General features: G+C 36.5%; 1 protein-coding gene across 2 annotated transcripts in view; it reads left to right on the forward strand.

The window, feature by feature from the left end:
- SMC6 (structural maintenance of chromosomes 6) overlaps positions 1 to 19,638 on the forward strand; it is a 68,435-nt gene that overhangs the window by 18,336 nt on the left and 30,461 nt on the right. For both annotated transcript variants that reach the window (XM_019655464.1, XM_019655525.1), the window contains 13 exons: positions 715 to 851; positions 1,512 to 1,573; positions 5,068 to 5,148; positions 5,830 to 5,931; positions 10,615 to 10,734; positions 10,828 to 10,926; positions 13,727 to 13,873; positions 14,151 to 14,239; positions 14,419 to 14,583; positions 15,072 to 15,250; positions 16,340 to 16,544; positions 18,116 to 18,230; positions 19,439 to 19,599. In XM_019655464.1, coding sequence (XP_019511009.1) covers positions 715 to 851; positions 1,512 to 1,573; positions 5,068 to 5,148; positions 5,830 to 5,931; positions 10,615 to 10,734; positions 10,828 to 10,926; positions 13,727 to 13,873; positions 14,151 to 14,239; positions 14,419 to 14,583; positions 15,072 to 15,250; positions 16,340 to 16,544; positions 18,116 to 18,230; positions 19,439 to 19,599 — 1,662 coding nt within the window. The remainder of the gene's footprint in view (positions 1 to 714; positions 852 to 1,511; positions 1,574 to 5,067; positions 5,149 to 5,829; positions 5,932 to 10,614; positions 10,735 to 10,827; positions 10,927 to 13,726; positions 13,874 to 14,150; positions 14,240 to 14,418; positions 14,584 to 15,071; positions 15,251 to 16,339; positions 16,545 to 18,115; positions 18,231 to 19,438; positions 19,600 to 19,638) is intronic.

A 19,638-nucleotide genomic window follows, 5' to 3' on the forward strand; every position in this document is an offset into this window, starting at 1 on the left:
AAATCTTATTGTAACTGAAGTTAGAGTAGAAAAATAAAGATTGATTTTTTTCCCCCTATAATGTTAAAATATGCATGGCTATAAATGTTTTAAACTTCTTTCAGATTTCAAAAATAATTGCTTTATAATACCAATATTATAAATATTACAATATTATAAATACCAAAATTCAGAAATTTTGAGATTTAGTTTATATTTCTTGGTATCAGATACTTTCATTTTTTTGTTGCCAAATAATTGAAAAATTATACTGCTTTCTTTGATTTGTATCATCTTAGAAAATATTATTATTTCACCATAATTCTTATTTTATCATTCTTACAATCCTGCTGTCAATATGATGCTTTATATAATTTAGAGTAGACAGGCAGTATAATATTGATTATACATCACTTACAGGAAAATATATAACTTATCTACTTGATTTGAAACAAACAAAAGGTAAATGTTTTTTGTGCAAATGTGATATTTCTATTGCTAGACTAGTCAATTACTTTTTATAAAGCTTCTCGCATTCTCGACTTTCATTTTTTGTTAGGTGTAATATCTTTAACGTCATTCTGTTTTAGCCTATCATCCCTCAATTGCTGGTGTAAAACTACTTTCCAAATGAATTAGCCAAGTTACTTAGAAGTTTTGAAAATGATAGTAACCTGGTATTACACTTGCCCTATACCTGCATGTGACTTAGCTGAACCTTATTGCTTTATTTAGCTCAGCAGATATCTCAATAAAATTGAGGAACAGAGGTGATGATGCCTATAAAGCAAATGTGTATGGCGAGTCCATAATTGTGCAACAGCACATCAGCATGGATGGAAGTCGGTCCTATAAACTGAAAAGCTCAACAGGTTTGTCATGAATATCTTTTCATTTCATACAAAATATCAGTGACTATCCAGTTAAAAAAAGTTAAGTGATTATGCTGGTATTCATGGAAAGGGCGCTTCTTATCTCTTAAACCTCTTTCTTGTAAGGCGATTGGTCAGTCGCATGTAAGTATATACATACAACTATCACACATAGCTGTTGCACCATAGAGTAGTCAGGTAATATAATATTGATTATGGACATTTCTCTAGCAAAACCATGATTAGCAGATTTGGGGTGCGTTTGAAACAGGCTGTGCCATTTTGTTCTCATCCGCAGACCTCCTTTCACCCCTGTAGTTCCTATCACATGTGGAAAGATGGTTAGCAAAAGGTGGGCAAGAACGCGAGGGAAGAGGAGTCGAGTGTTAGCTGAAGAGGTGGCTGAGAAGGAACAGAAAACGTGTAGCTCCCGGGAGACGAGAAGCCCGATCGCCGCGTTCCGTGCTTCTCCCTCCTGTGTGTACTTGTGTCGTGATTAGTGTATTGCCCTGTTTCACTCAGATGTGTGTATGTTCAGTGGTACCTTTTTTCCTGACAAGGAAGAGTAATTAATCTTCATGTTTATGAATAGTGGCTCATTTTTTCCCTATTATTATTGCCCTAGAAACAATCTGATCATTTTATGTTTCTCATAACTAGGCACCGTGGTTTCTACCAAGAAAGAAGAGCTGATTGCAATTCTTGACCATTTTAACATACAGGTAATTGCTAAATTTGTGTTTCTGGTTCATTAATGTACCTGGTTACTTTTTTGTGTGATTGTCTTTATTGTGTAGAAAGAATTAAAATAGTCTCATATGAGTAGATTGACCACAGAAAGAATATGTATAACCATTGTTAGTGGAGTTCCTTAAAATTTAGTAGAATTTTCAATTCATAGCACTATTACCATAACACCTGTCATTTCATAGAGCAGCCCATACTGCCTGGTCCATACCCGTGTGTGCTAAAAATATATGTTCATAAGGACTGAAAATTGCTTTGCTTTCTGCTGTCCCAGTCAGAATAGCATCACAGTTTCCTAAACTCAGTTGCTAAATTCCTATAGAAAGGAAATTTATTCTAGAAAGATAAAGCATTTCTATATGTATTTTGGAGATATTGGTTATACCTGTAGGAGACAAGCAGAAAGAGTCCTTTCTGCTAAATGTATTTTGACTAAATAATTGGAAGTAGGGCACGTAGAGTCCTGTGCCCTTAGCACTGGACTTGTCTTTGGTGGTCTTCTAATCCAGACCCTTTATTTTGTAGGTGAGAAATTGGGAGCCCGAAAAAGCAAGCTTGCACTTAGGTTGTCTAGGCGTGGTTACTGGTAGCTCCTGGATTGGGAGCCAAGCATCCTTGCATTCTAATGCGCTATCCATTTCACCACCCGGCCTCATTCCAGGGCTAAAAACACCAAGACTAGTTACCAAGGAAAAGGAGCAGTTACACGGCTGGGTCTCTTTGCCTGTCTGCTGTAGAAATAAGCTGTCCAGAAAACCTTTCTGTGATGGTAGAAATAGTCTGCGATTTCGCTGTGTGATGGGGTAGGCTCTTGAGCACTTGAAGTGAGAAAAAATAGAGAAATCAAATTTTTTATTTTATTTATTTTTTCTTTATTATTTAAACAGTCACACGTGGCTAGTAGCTTCCATATCAGATAACATAGGTTCAAAAAAATAATTATTAAAATTTGAAGAAAAGCAGATACAGCAAATACATTTGAGACTAGAATGCAAAGCATTTGTTAAGAAAAATCAGGAAAACCAAAAGTTAGAGTTTATACACTCATAGGTATTGGAAGCATCTTGAAGGGAGGGCATCCAGTATAGTTGTCACACCCCGTACTTACCTGGTGGGAATCACCTATGCCTGAGGCGTATTCCCTCTGCGGACTGCTGTATTTATTAGAAAGTTCTTATTACGTGAAAAGTTGACTAAATCTTGTTTTTCTCAGCTCCCACTTCCTTAGGGAATGTAAAACATGTTTATTCTCTTTTGAAATATCTGACAATTATTATCATAACTCCTTTAGTCCTCTTGTATGATTCAGTTAACTAAAGGTTCAAGTTCATTGATCAAAATACAGAAGGTCTAGAGCTGCACTTACTGGTCGGTACAGTAGCCACTGGCCACATGTGAAGTACACGCTGGACTTAGAGACTTAATGCAAAGGAATAACTCAATTTTTCTATTGATTAGATGTTAAAATGATAATATTTAGATAGAAAATTAAAACTGTTATTAATACTAATTTTATCTCTTTTTATGTTTTTGACGTAGCTACTAGAAATTTTTAAACTGTATGTGTGGTTTGCATGATGTTTCCCCTTGGACATGCTGTTCTTGGAGGGAGGGGAGGCTAATGTCTTTAAGCGCCTGGTTGCATTTGCCCCCTGTGGCGCTCTGCTTATCTTTTCTGTGCAGCTTACCTGCTTGTGCTTGCTGTAGGGTCTCGATAGGTAAAGCTGCAAGATGCTTAAATAATTCCTAGAGCAGGGTAGGAACTAGGAACTCTACTTCAGAAATAATGAAAAGAACGTGGAGAAAAGATACAAACTTTGGGGAAAACCCTGCATCCCAAGTTGGTGGTAAGAAGTCTGTCATTAAAGCTAGTGTATTAGATCTTACATTTAAGAAGTCGGATGCAGGGTGAAGTTAAGATGCAGGGCAGGCCTTGTAAAAAAGATGTGGCACTCAGAGCTGGTCTACCTTTATAATAAGAAACAATGTCATAGGTAGAGGTTTCTTTATAACTGAATGGATTTTTTTATTTTACAAGGGAAGACCCAAATTTTTACTTAAAAGGAAGGTTTTTTGTTTGTTTTTTTTTAAAGATTTTTATTGGGGAATTCGGGGATGGGAATAGCGCTGGGGAATTGGGGGAAGGGGAACAGACAAGTTGCTGTCGTTTTGTTCTTCAGTCTAGTTGTGGAGGACGTTGCTTCACTGGCCCAAGTTGGCACCATCATTGCGCTCTTCCCGGGTGAGGCAGATCAGTCGCTGTTCTCTGGACAGCTGCTCACTGCGGCTGCTGGCTGCTCACGCTGGCTGCTGGCTACACACGGTAGCCCATGCAACCCACTGCAGCAGGGGCTGCAGCCTACACCGTCGCCTGCGACTCACGGCAGCCCAGCTCCAGGTTGAGCTGTTGTTCAGCATCTTAGCTGTGGAGGGCAGTGTCACTGGCCCTCATATGTGGGATCTGAACCAGGACCCTCTGGCGTCCCAAGCCAGCTCTTAACCAACACGCCACTCGGCCGGCCGGCCCCCAAAGGAAGGTTTTAATCGTCGGTATACTAACAAAGTACAATCGGTATTTTACAGATGGTAAAATGAAGGAGTTTAAAACTGTTTTCATTTATACCGGTCTTACGTATTCTATAATTTACAGACAGGATTATTTTCTAACATAAGTTACTTTGTATTAACACCAAAGATACAGGACATAAAACTCTGAACCTTTTTGAAACACATTATCTTTTTTTAAAAAAACTTTTTCAACTATAGTTTGAGCTGTTACTCTACTTTACTGTTACCTTAACTGTACTTGAACTTGTTAGCCAAAGGTGGTTTATTTTAGGCAATGGCTTATTTAAAATGATCCCCCCGCCTAAAATATAGAAATGACTCAAGTACTTCTATTGTTTTACAATGTCTTAATGAGAAATAACAATAAACAGGAAATCTGAAAAACTGTAAGAAAAATAAATAATACTTGTCATCATAATTCTGATGAAAAAGTCGAACCGAGTTGGACTTTTTATGTTTGGAGAAACTAGCTTGCCCAAAGCTACGTAGGTGGGTAGAGACAGCCCGAACCAGAACTCAAGTCAGCTGACACCCAGTAGGGCTTTTCCCTCAGTGTCATCTGATGGTTAACCAGTAGCATAGGGGTGATAGTCTATAAAACGGATGAAAGAAATGAAAATTTTCTAAAACATTTCTTCAGATAATTCTTGTGCTTGTGCCTTCATGTAATGACAGAATATTTAATTTTGAGCGTAGTATTTATTTTAGTATCATGAAATACTGAAACATTTTTTCTGCATCATAACATTTTTTTCTTTGTATATTTGCCTTAATGCTCTAACTTGTGGCTAGTACTGAGCCTTCCTGATGGCTCCATAGGTCAGTTGTATTGTATATTTCAGTTCATTTATAAGTCAGTAAAGCGAAATATTCAAAAATAACCTGTTTTTGTTTGTTTTAGGTGGATAATCCGGTTTCTGTTTTAACACAAGAGATGAGCAAGCAGTTTTTGCAGTCTAAAAATGATGGAGACAAATACAAAGTAAGGAGTTTCAAGTAAATAGATATAAACTTAAGAAAAGAACATATTTATAGATTGAGCATATATATTAAACATAATTCCTGTTCATAATAAATATTGAGGGTTTTTTTATTAAGCCACCTATTTAAAGTAATATGGTAAGGCTAATTTAGGAAATTGTTAAGTAAGATGGTAAATTAACATTACCAATATGTTAAATTTTTTGGTAAATCCTTGCTTTCCCTTTCTGGCTTTTAATTCTGAGGGAGAACGGATAATTATTTCCTAAAATGAATGCTTAAGGAAATACAAAGGAATAATTAGCCACACATACATAATAACTTTGAAACCTTAAAACATGCACTAAGATCAAGGATACAAATGTTTTCTCTGCTTTCATCTTTGCTTAAAGGATGGAAGAATCAGTGAAAATGAGCTTTCAAAATGGTATTACACTCACACCAAAGTCTTCTTTCATGGGGTTTTAAGAGCTTTTGCACATAAGCATGGAGATGTGAACAGAGTAGGTTGAATACATTTTGGGTCTGAAATAAGACATGTTCTTTGTGTTTATATGTACGTGCCTAAGTATGTTTTTCATATCTTTTTTACATAATTGGTCTAAAAGTTTTGGAGACCAAAACTTTTTTTTACAGTTCCATGGAAGTTTGCAAACCCCCCTTTTTCTCATTGTTGATACAGTTCTTCATGAAAGCAACCCAACTTGAACAGATGAAGGAAGATTATTCATACATTATGGAAACAAAAGAAAGAACAAAGGATCAGATAAGTCAAGGAGAAGAGGTTTGTAGACACTTAATGCAAATGTTTCTGAGATCAGTCAAATTCCTACAGGTCTTACAAATGGTATTATAAAATTATATACTTATATATAGATATCTGTCTACATTTTTATAGCACTCTATGAAGTATATGAACTATGGCATTTATATTCAGGGTGTTTATTAGCCTTTACTTTTTGTTTTGTGTTAATGAGCATGCACACATCTTACTTCCTCTGTTACACTCTGAACTAAAGGACAGGGCAGTGTCTTACATAGTTACCCTTTGATGTATGGCTTGTGGTTCTACAATAAGATATCACTAATTCCTACTGTCAGTAGTTTAAAAACGATAATATTTCTTTTGATGGGAAAATAAGCACAAGCCTCAAGCTGATATTAAATTTAATATGTTTGTAATTATATATGGTAGATGACTTTCCTTACAGGAGTAAACTGTTAGCATTCATTAAGCGCTGATAGCTCAGTAGCAGCTGTCACATCGGTACTCGCCAGCTTGGCAGCTGTGCAAATCTGCTTGAATTAGAAAACACTCAAACCAATGGGACTTACTTAAATTTGTTTTTACATCTGCTATATTTTGTTGTTATACTTCCTTCTTCAGATTCCTGTCTGATAGTCAGAGACCTTCTGTCTGATAATCAGAGACCTCAAAATCATAAGGCTCACGTTTCAGCTGTTCATCCAGTATACAAAGTCCCAAGAATTTGTTTTTTTTTTTAACTTTATTAGGGAACAGTGTGTTTTTTTGGGAAACAATGTGTTTTTTCCAGGACCCATCAGCTCCAAGTCAAGTAGTTGTTCCAGTATATTGGGTTGTCAGACAAGTCATGACGCATGTTTGCAACAGATGGCACTAGTTTATTTTTGGAAGTACTAGAGTAGAGTCATTCGCATCTATGTTATTGCTATGTGATTTGACAGCTGACAGTTCTAGCTTCATTCTAAAAAAAAATTGAGCGATTTGGTTGAGTTTTGGAGATTTTACAACAAAGTTGAAGATGGAAGACCAAACTGCATTTTTGCCATATTTTACTGTTTTACTTCCGTAAAGGGAAGAACGCGCGTCAGGCTTGTGAAAAGTTGCATAAAGTTTATGGTGACAAAGCTCTACAAGAATGTAAGTGCCAACGATGGTTCACGAAATTCCGTGCTGGTGATTTTGATCTCAGCGACGCTCCTCGGTCAGGGAGGCCCACCGAGGTTGATGACGACAAAATAAAGGCATTGATCGAGTCAAACCCATGTTACACAACATGAGAGATTGCAGAAACATTGAACATCCATCATTCAAGTGTTCACGACCACCTGAAGAAGCTGGGATACATAAGCAAGCTCGATATTTGGGTTCCGCATGAACTCAAAGAAGTTCATTTGACGGCGCGTAGAAACATCTGCAATATGCTCATTAAACATGAGGAAAATGATCCTTTTTTGAAGCGACTGATAACTGTTGATGAGAAATAGATTGTTTACAACAATGTGGTACACAAATGGCCTTGGTCCCGACGTGATGATTCGCCTCAAACGACATTGAAAGCAGACATCAGAGGAAGGTTATGCGCTCAGTGTGGCGGGATTTTAAAGATGTCGTGTTTTTCGAGCTCCTACCAAAGAATGAGTCAATCAATTCGAATGTGCACTGTTGACAACTGGACAATTTGAACGAATCCATCATCCAGAAACGTCCAGAACTTGTTAATTGTAAAAGAGTTGTGTTCCATCGCGACAAAGTGAGACCACAGACAAGTTTGATCACCCGTCAAAAATTATTGGAGCTTGGATGGGATGTGTTGCCACACCCACCAAACTTGCCTGACCTTGCACCATCAGACTTCCACTTGTTTTACTCTCTTCAAAACTCCTTGCGTGGTGTAACATTCAATTCAGATGAGGCTGTAAATCAGCACCTTGTTCAGTTTTTCGCAAATAAAGACAGGTCCTTCTATGAACGAGGAATTATGAAGCTCACTGAAAGATGGCAAAAGGCTATTGAACAAAACGGGCAATATATCATTGATTGATCTTTGTTCTTGATATAAATAAATGACCTTTGAAAAACATAAACAAAATATGTCATGACTTTTCCGACAACTCAATAGTTGTGGAGGGCGCAGCTCACTGACCCATGTGGGAATTGAATCATCAACCTTGTTGCTCAGAGCACACGCTCTAACCAACTGAGCCACCCAGCTGACCCCCAAGAATTTTTGCATGATCCTCTATCTTGTTCTTTTTGTTATTTAGTCAATTTTATACAACCAGCTTTCAGCAACTCCTTAACTCGTTCTTTTAGGATAGAATTGCCAATGATTGACCCAGATCAAATTTATTGGCTTTTAACACTGACCTTTTTACTTCTAAGTTTCTGAGGAATGCATATTTAAAATTTCATCTATAGTTGTATGGCTCATCGAGTGAAAAGTAAAAAAGCAAGGATGAGTATATTTGTTTTTACTCCCCAGATTATCCCTTCAAACCTGCTATGTGGTAGTGTGCAAGGAGACACTATAAACCGCAGAATTAATATAGGATACTTCCTGGGAATGTTAATGTCATTAGGGGAAGGAAGTATTTGCATATTCAATCAAATGTATATAGTATATGTTACATTTAGTATTTTAAAAATAATAAATCAGGACTTTGAAGAAATTTGTTTGCTTCAGACAGCTTGGGTTTAAACACCCACTTTCTCCATGACATACTTTATCATCAACAATCAAAGATATTTTGATTATGACTTTTAAGTACTTCCCTATGTCATGTTGCAGAGTTCCTTATGTAAAATATACACTTAATAAGAACTGTATTTCACATTAATTAAATGTCCTGTGTTGCTATATAGAAAGAATAAATGTAGTGAGAACAATAAAGAAGGTGTTATCATTGTCCAAAGAGATGATGATGACGTAAATTATCATTGTCTGAAGAGATGATGATGTAAATTAGGGTAGTGGCAGTAGTAATGGAGACAGAGTTTTGAAATGATTTGGGAAGATGTTATATAATAAGAGGGGTAGAGTTGTGAGAGAAGAGATGTCAAGGGTGACAGAATGACCTTCACATTAATGACCTGAGCAGTAGAATAAGTTTAAGATAGGAAGTTTGGGAAGAGAAACCAGTTTTCCTTTTAAGAAAGATGATGAATTCCATTTGAAATACATTAGTTTTGGTGTCCTTAGAAAGCATCCAAGTGGAAATATAAAGTGGAAGTTGGATATGTGATTTAGGAATGCAGAAGCCAAGTCTGGCCTCTAAAAATTTGGGAGCCATAAGTATATTATTGGTATCTAAGCTACAGAAATGACTTAGATTGCTGAGGAAGAGTAGACAGTGGGCCCAGGCCAGGCCTGAGCCATGAGAAATGCTCGTGGAAGCCACAGAGGCCAAGGAGGAGAGAATTTGAGAAGGCAGCAGTCAACGACTGTGTTGAATGTGAAAGCACCACAGGGATTGACAGATACTCCACTGCAGTTTGTGTCTTCAGCTTCATAGATGTCTGTGGCAAGACGGGTTTCAGCAGTGATGAAAACAGAAGCCAGATTTATGGGGCTGAAAATGTGAAGAAATGGAAGAAAGAATTTTCATGAAACATGGATGGAAAGAGAAGACTTTTAGAGGAGGAGGTGGTGCCTGGGGGTGGAAAGTGGTGGTTTTGTTTGTAAGTGGGAAAGATAAGTGAGTAAAGATTTAAATATGATAATGGAAAGGAGTCAGTGAAGAGGGTGAATTGAAAACAAAGATGAAAAGATGAGATGAAAAGTCAGCTAATTTAGATCTCCTGAGAAGGCGGAAGGGGATGGTAGGATCCAGAATTCAGGTAGGAGATAAGGACTGGACTTCCGTAAATATAATGAAGCCACCTCTTTGTAGCCGAAGGAAGAGATGACGGCTTTAGATTTATAAATAAGGTTGTTGGAAGTTGGAGTGCATGTCTCTCTAATGGCTACTAAATTCTCTGAAGGAGGAGGCAGGGTAAAAATGAGGGCATAGCGTGACGGGGAGTTATGAGGTTTGAAGAGAAGAATAAAGGATTGAAATAACCCCAGAGAATGGGAAAGTGCCTTGGGTAGGTGAACACAGTAAGATGCAGAATGTAAGGCCCTCGTTGAATGTGTAAGCATGAACGGGGGGTGAGGCTGTCTCCCCTGGTGTACAGAACATAAACTCTAGGAGCCACTTCAGAAACTGGCTTGATGTCATATTTAATATTTGTTTGATGATTTTATTTATTAATTATTTAGAGAGAACTTAGATAAGAATGATACCTTACTTGATTTTTAGAAATGAATTTCTTCTGGGCCTTTCGTTATGTTTGGAGTGGGTACTGGTATACTTCGCCTAGAAGAACAAATCAATCTGTGTATCATATATGGAATAGAGAGAAAACAGGAGACTTTTCTGAGTTTTGTGATTTGTGTATATTGTGTGGTCTTAACCCTTTTATTTCTTTATTCTTCATCTGAAGAGTATTTGGCCATTTTTATAGTGCAGAAATTAACAAAATTATTACACCTAGTAAAAGTATACCAAAGAACCAAAAATATTTTTATTTTCACCTTAAAGAAGTCATTTTTTAGCAAATTTTAGTACTTGTTTAAGCAGTGTATTCAGAAGAGATACATTTGTAAAAAGTCTTGTCTTTTCAGTGTTAATAAGAAATATATCCTTTTTTTTTTTAAAGCGACTCGCTGAACTGAAGCACCAGTGTTTAGAGAAAGAAGAACGTTTTCAAATTATTGCTGGTTTGAGTACAATGAAGACTGATTTAGAACAATTGAAACGTGAAATGGCTTGGGCAGTGGTAATTTTCACTTAATTATTTATTCACATATATTTGCATTACACAGACTATATTTGGTTACAGTTAGTGGTTTGCTGTATTATTTCTTTTTAGGTCAATGAAATTGAAAAACAGTTGAATGCTGTCAGAGATAATGTCAAAATTGGAGAAGATCGTGCTGCCAGACTTGACAGGAAAATGGAAGAACAGCAGGTGATTCGTTTTTTTATACAGGTTTAGTAGGTCGAGTCTTGAGATTGCTGATACTGGACTATCTATGACCTACCATAGTAGCAATGTCAACCTATATATTTCTCTGTATTTGAATTTATTACTCAAGTGAAACCGACTTAAACTTTTGTTCAGGCACTGTTGTAGCTACTCTCTTTAAGGAAAGAGTCCACTTTTGGATGTCACCTGTTGAGGTTGGTGATGCAGAACTCCTAAATTCATGCCTGTGGACAAGGGTACTTAGTTACCAACTGGAAATGCTGGACCTTGAAGCTTCTACTCTTGGTTTTACAAAGGAGCAGAAACATAAAATGGCTTCAGGAGTAAAGGAGTACTAGGATAATAGTGAATTAGAATAGCATTAAAGCTAAGTATCATGAAGTAGAAGATTTCAGAACTGAACGCAGTGTCTCGAGATTGCTGATGGAACTTTTAGGGAACTGATTTTTAGGGCCCAGAATTATCGCAGGATTTCATATGGGCAGAACCCACGTGGGTGGGATAAGTTGTTGTTAGGTCTGTCAAGGTCAATTTCAACCTGACACCTAAGAGCCCAGGTGGAAACTGTGTTATTTATTTAAGATTCAAGAAAACCACGGAGTCCTCTACTTAGGCCTGGAGGTGGACGTTGGTTGGTAAATAAGGGCAGTAATTTTCTGTTGGGGCCTCCCACATGAACCTTTTTTACCATATGGCAGACCCACTCATTCTACTCACCTTTCCATTCTTGTTTTAAACAGCTTTATTGAGGTAGAATTCATAGGCCATTGCCTTCACCCGTGGGAAGTTTACAGTTCCGTGGTTTGTTAGTGTATGCACAGGGGTGTCCAGCACCACTTGGGAACTCCTCCCACGCCTGGCCTGCCCTGTCTGATGAGCAGCCTCCCGTACCAGCCTGGCTGACTTACCTCCTAGTATCTTGTGCTACTTAGGAGCTTCGGGCCCCTAAGTGTGGTTGTCGTATAGGATGTGATCCTCCCACCTTGCTGTTTCCTATCTGCCCCCAAGATAAGCAGATATGTCTTTTTCTTTTAAGGGTAATGACTTTAATCCATCAAAGGTAACAGATGAGTCTGTAAAAATAACAGAAATGCTAAAGATAGGACATTTACTCAGTGATCTCTGGGCTGGGTGTTTTACTCCTCCTTCAGGTAGTAACAGGACGTTTAATCCCACTCACTTCTCTCAGCTCACAGTTTCATGCCTGAGAGAATATTCTGAAACTTTCACCAAATTCTTCTCAGCCTCATTTCTTAACTTGTCCTAGGGAAAGACCTTAAGTTGCTTCCCTCTTTAGATATTCCCCTATCTACACATGGAGACCAGTTGAGTAGTAGATGATTACCTTTTTTTTCAACTGTGAAAAGCAGGATCTTGACACTTGGTGACACTTAGTTCTGTGGCTGTTTGTGCCACTTAAGTGTTTGGACACTTCGTGAAGTAAATTTCTGGAGGGTAAGGACTATCTTATATCCTTCTCACCATGTCTCACATAAAACCTTTCACATAATATACGCTTGGTTATTGATTATAGAATGACTATTGAATAGAAGGTTTCTGAAGAAATCGTGTCTAAAGTGGTGTGTTAACCTAATTTAACACTGAAACTATATAAATTATGCTTAGTTTGTATAACACCTAGAACAACTTCAATTCTTATAAAAACATATTATCAATGTTTTCATAATAGAACTTTGTTATCATTCTGTATACTGCTTCCTGAATATCCTACACATTGACGATTCTGTAATCTGTATCTCGTATTCAAATATTTATCCCGAGCACTTGATTCAAATATCTGTCTTCACCTATTTACTTACATGTTCCGAACACTTTAAACTTAGCATGTCTGGCTGAATAGCTGTGACAGAGACAATATGACTCACAAATCCTGAAGTATATGCTATTTGGCTCTTTCTAGAAAAAGTTTGCTGATCCCTGATCTAAATTGTTCTCATATTTGTCCCTTCTAATCTATTCTATTGTCAGTGCCCCATGTTGGCCCCTAATTATTTTTGCTTCAGAATATTATATTAACTATTTCCTGGAACATGTCCTTCAATTTTTCCCTCCACCCTGCCTTTCAAGTGTTTCCAAAGTGGTTTAATGTACAGATGTGTTCATATCTTGCCTCCCTGTTGTCAGAGGGTTAAGTTGTAAGCTGATCCTTGGAATTCAAAGCCCTTCTACCCTGTCATCTCATCTTCCACCACCACCTTCTCAGCTTAAGCTCTGGAAAGATTCTTAATTACTAAAATGGTTATTAATTCCTTTTTAACGTGCTTCTCCATCTGCCTCTTAACACCTTTCCCCAATTTTTCTTCTGGTGCATTTTGATTAATCTTTCAAGCACAGCTCAAATGCTACTTGTTCTTTGAAGGCGTTACCTGACTTCTATTGGCGAACTATGGGCACTTTTTCTATGCTCCCACAACTATAAACAGACATGCCCTACTTCAGCATCACTGTATTCAAACTGGGTGATCAATTTACACGCCTGTTTCTCTGCTAAATTGTGTCTTTCTTTAATTGTATACCTTGAAGACAGTTGTTACTGTATCTTTGTATTCCAGACGATGGCACATTTTGTTGGAAATGTGGAGTTAAAATTTAATTATTAAATTTAGTAGTTTATATAATTATGTTTGCTTACCTCATGTCTTGAGTTTAGTCAGAATGAAATTAAGTTTACTATTGGGATGTACACTATATATAATTTAAAAAATTTTTCTCTTTATTGAATAAAATTAAAATGTACTCCAACAATGTTATTTTCTTAAAGGTGAAGCTTAATGAAGCAGAAAAAAAATACAAGGATATTCAAGATAAACTGGAAAAGATTAGCGATGAGACAAATGCACGAGCACCAGAATGTATGGTATTGAAGGAAGATGTTATTGCTAAGAAAAGGGCCTATAATGAAGCTGAGGTGAGAGATATTTTCCAACCTGGAATATTAATAACTGCATATCAAATATAAATACTGTTCATTTATTTTTAAAAGTAGAGGTTTAGTGATTGAGTAGAAATCTGTGTTGCTTTTAGACTTTAAAAAATGTAATGGTGTCAAAGGGCCATCTCTGTACTTTATTTTAAAAATATGTATATTCCTGCGTGCATTAGGCTCTGGTTTGAAGATTTGGCGAAAGTGGACTTGACTGGGATATTTGCTTCTTCTTTACTAAAGTGTGTCTCTTTGGTTTTAGGTTTCATATAACCGTTCCCTAAATGAGTGTAAGGCGTTAAAGAAAGATAATGAGCAGCTTTGTAAAAGAATTGAAGAACTAAAAAAAAGGTAGCATAGTTACTTTGCAATTTTAATGGTTACCTCATTTTGTAATAAAATAATGTAGGTGGAATGGAGTTTTATATTTTCTGTATTAATTGCTAAAGGAATTTTATCACAGTGCTTTATGTTTTTTAAATGTTAGGTTTTTCTTTTAACATTTTCCACTTTGGATTATTGACTGTTAGTGCCGATCAATCTTTGGAACCTGAGCGGTTGGAAAGGCAAAAAAAAATATCTTGGTTAAAAGAGAAAGTAAAGGCCTTACAAGATCAAGAAAGTTCAGTCAATCAAGAGATCGATCAGTTTCAGCAAGCCATAGAAAAGGACAAAGAAGAATACAGTAGAATTAAGTAAGTTTCAACATGCTTACATGATTTTTTCTTTCAATTATTTGAAAGCATACAGTTTTGCTCTTTACATCAAGAGAGAAAATTTTTTTGTTTGTTTCTTCTACATAATAAGGGATCTTTTAAAATAACTTCTTCTTTTCTTTTTGGAATTTCTGTAAAAGTTTGAGTCAAACTGACGACATATGCTGGGGAGCAAGATCTCAAATGTCCCCAAATCACATTTTCGAGACTTCGCTTACATTTGTAGAGTTGGACAACTTCTGGGATTTCTAGTTCTCATCAGTATTGCATCTTTTTTTTTCATGTTAAGTTTGACGATTTCTGACTGTTTTTTCTCTAGTAACACAATTATTTTTAGATAAAAACATCTGCTTTTAGTTTTTAGGGTCATGTGTCATTCACTGGTGTGCAGGTATTAGGGGGAAAAGCTGACTATTTCTCTAACTGTATCACTTATCTGTTCTATTTTTTCTACTTTTATTTTTTAGGAGAGAAGAATTAGATGTGAGGCATACACTGAGCTATAATCAGAGGCAACTGAAAGAATTGAAAGATAGTAAAACTGATCGACTGAAACGATTTGGCCCTCACGTTCCAGCTCTTCTTGAAGCAATAGATGAGGCTTATAGACGTGGGCAATTTACCTACAAACCTGTAGGCCCCTTAGGTATTTGTCAACATTTAGTCAGGATATAATAAACATTAGAAATAAGTTCTTATTTTCGGGAGAGGGTCTATTGAATCTAGTTTTAAAACTCTGTTATCAGAGAGCTTTGTGGTTATCTGTGGATTATAATTGTACTTATTTTAAATAGTGCTAAGCATCACCTCAAACTTTGTAACTTTCCTTTTGTGTCTTTAAAGCATAAAATAGTCAAAAGAAAGAGAACTTAGGAAAAGGAAAAGAAATTATAGAGTTGAATAAGCTGATTCTGATTTTTTCCTGAATGAATAAGTAAATGAACTAATTTGAATGTAATGAATTGATCAGTAGGAAAATCCAGTGACATCAAGATATAGTTGAAAGGACACTCATGACCTGAGTTTTATGTAACTTTATAAAATGACTTGTCGTTTTCATAGTTTCTGGGTGGACAACATTGTTTCTCAGTCCTCTTCTGACTGTAAAATCTGGGATTATTTATTGTAATTCTCCCCACATATGCATGATGTTAAAAAAACAAAAGTTTTCCTAAAGAGTTATTGCTAATTCTGTATGTCATTAGGCGAAAATTATGCTGTAAATATAAACATATTTTGTTAGTAAAGTACCATATTACTGTATAAGTACAGTAGTGCATACTATGTTAGGTATTGTAGTAATGTCTCTTTATTTAACTGATACGTACCTTTATGCCTGGATCCATTTCGATGAGGAAGGCATTTTTTTCCCTCTCTAACTCTAAAGTTCCAATATTAATCAGTTTTACAGAAAATAATAAAGACTCCATAAACGGTTTGGCTTGATTTTCAAATCACCATTAAAGTCTGGAATACTATAAACGTACATAGAAAAACCACTCTTGGTTTACATTAGAGTGGGAAAGTTTTTTTCACAGAGTTTGGGGGGTTTTCTGCCCAGTATATTCAGTGGATATGTGGAAATTTCCCATTCAATTAAAGTAAGATTTGTAATGTCATTTAAGCTGCCTTCTATGAAAATATTTTAAAATCATGAACTATATAGAAAGACAGTTACATGAATATTTCACAGTAAGTATGTATGGGCCTTAGAAGTCATTTTGTCTCACTTTAGGAGCCTGCATTCATCTCCGGGACCCTGAGCTTGCACTGGCGATTGAGTCTTGCTTGAAAAGCCTTCTGCAGGCCTACTGCTGCCATAACCATGCTGATGAAAGAGTACTGCAGGCGCTGATGAGAAAGTTTTACTTACCAGGGACCTCACGGCCCCAGATAATAGTATCTGAGTTTCGGCATGAGATGTATGATGTAAGACACAGGTGAGGCATCAGTAATTAACTACTATTTCTGGGTTTGCTTAATCATGTGCAGCGTGAGAAAGAATTAACAGATTGTTACCTTAACATAACTGCACTACTGCTTTGTAAAATTTCATCAAGCCACTTCTTTAATTTCTGATAGATAGATAAATAAGGGAGACCCTCCTTGCCCTCAAGGTCCTTACTTGGTGCCTTTGTGGGAGACGAAAGTACAATGAGACAGATGGAGTGTGGCTTAGAAATTCGTCTGATGACAGAAATGATGCAGACCAAGCCAAATGAAGAGGGAGGTCCTGAGGAACTGTGTGGGCACCATCCTTCACGGGCCTTCGCAGGTTCCATATAGAGCTCTCTGTTTTCTCTGGTGACCCTCACAAACTTCAAGGCACAGTCACTAAACTCACCTCTGGGCTAGCTGCTGGCGAGATAGCCACTTTAAAAAACATCTACATTTTCTAATTTATTTTTTGTCAGCTTTGATAAATTGTATCAAAAGATACACATGTGGTTCAGATGAGGGAGTCATTAAATGTTAGGACATAGGTTAGGGCAGAAATCAGAGAAGACAGGAAAAGAGATTAGCCTTCTTACTGATGAGCTTGTTAATTGCCTTCTGGGCAAATAGAATTTTATGTGCAGAATGCATGGAGGCATAACATTATAAATTATTCTTCAAAAAGTAGCCTTTGCATTATAGATAGGAATAGAGTAAAAGAGATATTTAGGGCAAAATCAATAACACTTGTTACTTGAACGTAAAAGAAGGAAGAATTGAGGATGACTGCTAGGCTTCTGGCTGGAGTTGACTGCCTTACAGATGTGCCATCAACTGATATAGGAGAAGGATAAGAAAAAAGTGGATTTGTCAAAAGCAGATAAGTCCTCTTGGAATTGTTGATTTTCAACTTTTAGACTAGAAATAAGGATTTGGGAGTTAAGAGTAAAGTGTTTACTTTGTCTGCATGAGAATTTGACCTTTTTTTTAAAAGATTTTATTAGGGAATTGGGGAAAGGGAACAGACAAGTTGCTGTCCTTTTGTTCTTCAGTCTAGTTGTGGAGGACGCTGCTTCACTGGCCCATGTTGGTATCATCATTGCGCTCTTCCCGGCAGATCGGTCGCCGGCCACTAGACAGCCGCTCCACAGCAGCTCTTGGCATCTCTTGCTGGCTGCTCGCCACTCACGGTAGCTCACGGCAGCGCACTGCAGCCTACACCATCGCCGGCAACTCACGACTCATCATCTTAGCTGTAGAGGGTGCAGCGTCACTGGCCCTAATGTGGGATCTGAACCAGGGACCTGCTGCTCAGAGCTGGCATCCCAAGCCAGCTCTTAACCAGCGTGCTACTCGGCCGGCCCGAATTTGACCTTATTTTAATTTCTAGCTTTGATTCCTGGTTTGCTAGGTAAATAAAATAAAGTACACCTAATCAGATGTTTTCAAATGTTATTAGATTTTTTCATTGCTGTATTGTTATCTATCTACTCACCCATTAATATATCAATATATACGTATATCTGTATATAATTAAAGTTTGTTAAGTTAATCCATGTGTGTTTTTGTCTTCTAGAACTGCCTATCATCCCGAGTACCCAACAGTTCTGACAGCTTTAGAAATAGATAATGCAGTTGTTGCAAATAGCCTGATTGACATGAGAAGCATAGAGACAGTGCTCCTAATCAAAGTAAGACCAGATGTTTGCTGTAGTTTACGTTACTTAAAAATTCTCAAAACTGAAGTTGGTTATATACAATGAATTCCTGTTCCCCTCCTATATCATAGAGTTGTTGGTATTTCATCATTGTACTTTTGCCTTATAGGAAGATCTGTAGAATACTATAAAGCTGGCGGTTTGTGTGTTTTCTGCCCTACGGAAACTTATAACTTTCAACTATTCTTAAAATAATTTTAAAAATATATATTTTTTTGATGCATGGAGGTATAAATTTTTTTTTTCATTCTTGATTGGCTGCCAAATCGATTTTTTATTTACCCTTACAAATACATATCACTCTACTTTTTAAACAAGTACTTTACTTGATATTTTATGAATTTATTTTCTTAACTTTGAGCGCTCTAAAATCAATACTTTTAATCTGTATATGTATTTTTATATTCTTGCTGGATTAGATCACCATATTGTGTTTCATCTTCCTGGCATAAATTTGCTGAGACGGAACAAGGAAATTCAAAACAAATCTGTAACCAAGACAAACATAATAGAGTCTGTCTTTCTTATTAATGGAAACTGAGAAGTAATGGTATAGGTCATCCAAATGTATATACATATTTCAAGTTCATATTGTAATTATTTGTGGGCTTGGCTCTCATGTGTTAGAAGGATACTTGAAAGAAAATATGTAACAACGTTCTGTTGTAAAGGTCTTTCCCCAGAGAGGTTGACTAGACCTTCATTAATAAGCATGATTCCTGTTTTACTTATTTCAGGGCTTAAATATTTCCAGGCTTCCCCAACCAAACTCAGTATATTAATCTTTATTGGAATTTGCACTTCACTTGCATCATTTCTAGGATGTAAAGTCATTAAAAACAAGATTTGTATGAACTGGATTAAAGTAAATATGTTCATGTGAAACGTTCCTTAAAATAATTTTTAATTTTAAGTGGATAGCAATATTAGAATTTAAAAATAAAGTATACTGGTTTGTCATAAAACTTTGTTTACTGACTTAATAGTTTTAATTCTTTGAATCTTGAAAGTTGTTTTTCAAATTCCTTTATTTAACTTTGTGGAATTATTTTACTTGAATGTTTAAATAAAAATACTTGAATCTTAAAATAATGGCATACCTGTCATTATTTTGAAATTGTGTGCATCAAAGATGCTTTGGCATAACTTAAGAAATTGTATTTTTTCTGCTGTTTCTTTAGAGTAATTCTGTAGCTCGTGCCGTAATGCAGTCCCAAAAGCCCCCCAAGAATTGTAGAGAAGCTTTTACTGCTGATGGTGACCAGGTTTTTGCAGGACGTTATTACTCATCTGAATATACAAGACCTAAATTCCTAAGCAGAGATCTGGATTCGGAAATAAGGTTGGTGTCCAGTGTAGCTTTGCTATATCATTTCCACTG

Source organism: Hipposideros armiger, unplaced genomic scaffold, assembly GCF_001890085.2.
Source record: "Hipposideros armiger isolate ML-2016 unplaced genomic scaffold, ASM189008v1 scaffold_0, whole genome shotgun sequence".
Lineage (NCBI taxonomy): Eukaryota > Metazoa > Chordata > Mammalia > Chiroptera > Hipposideridae > Hipposideros > Hipposideros armiger.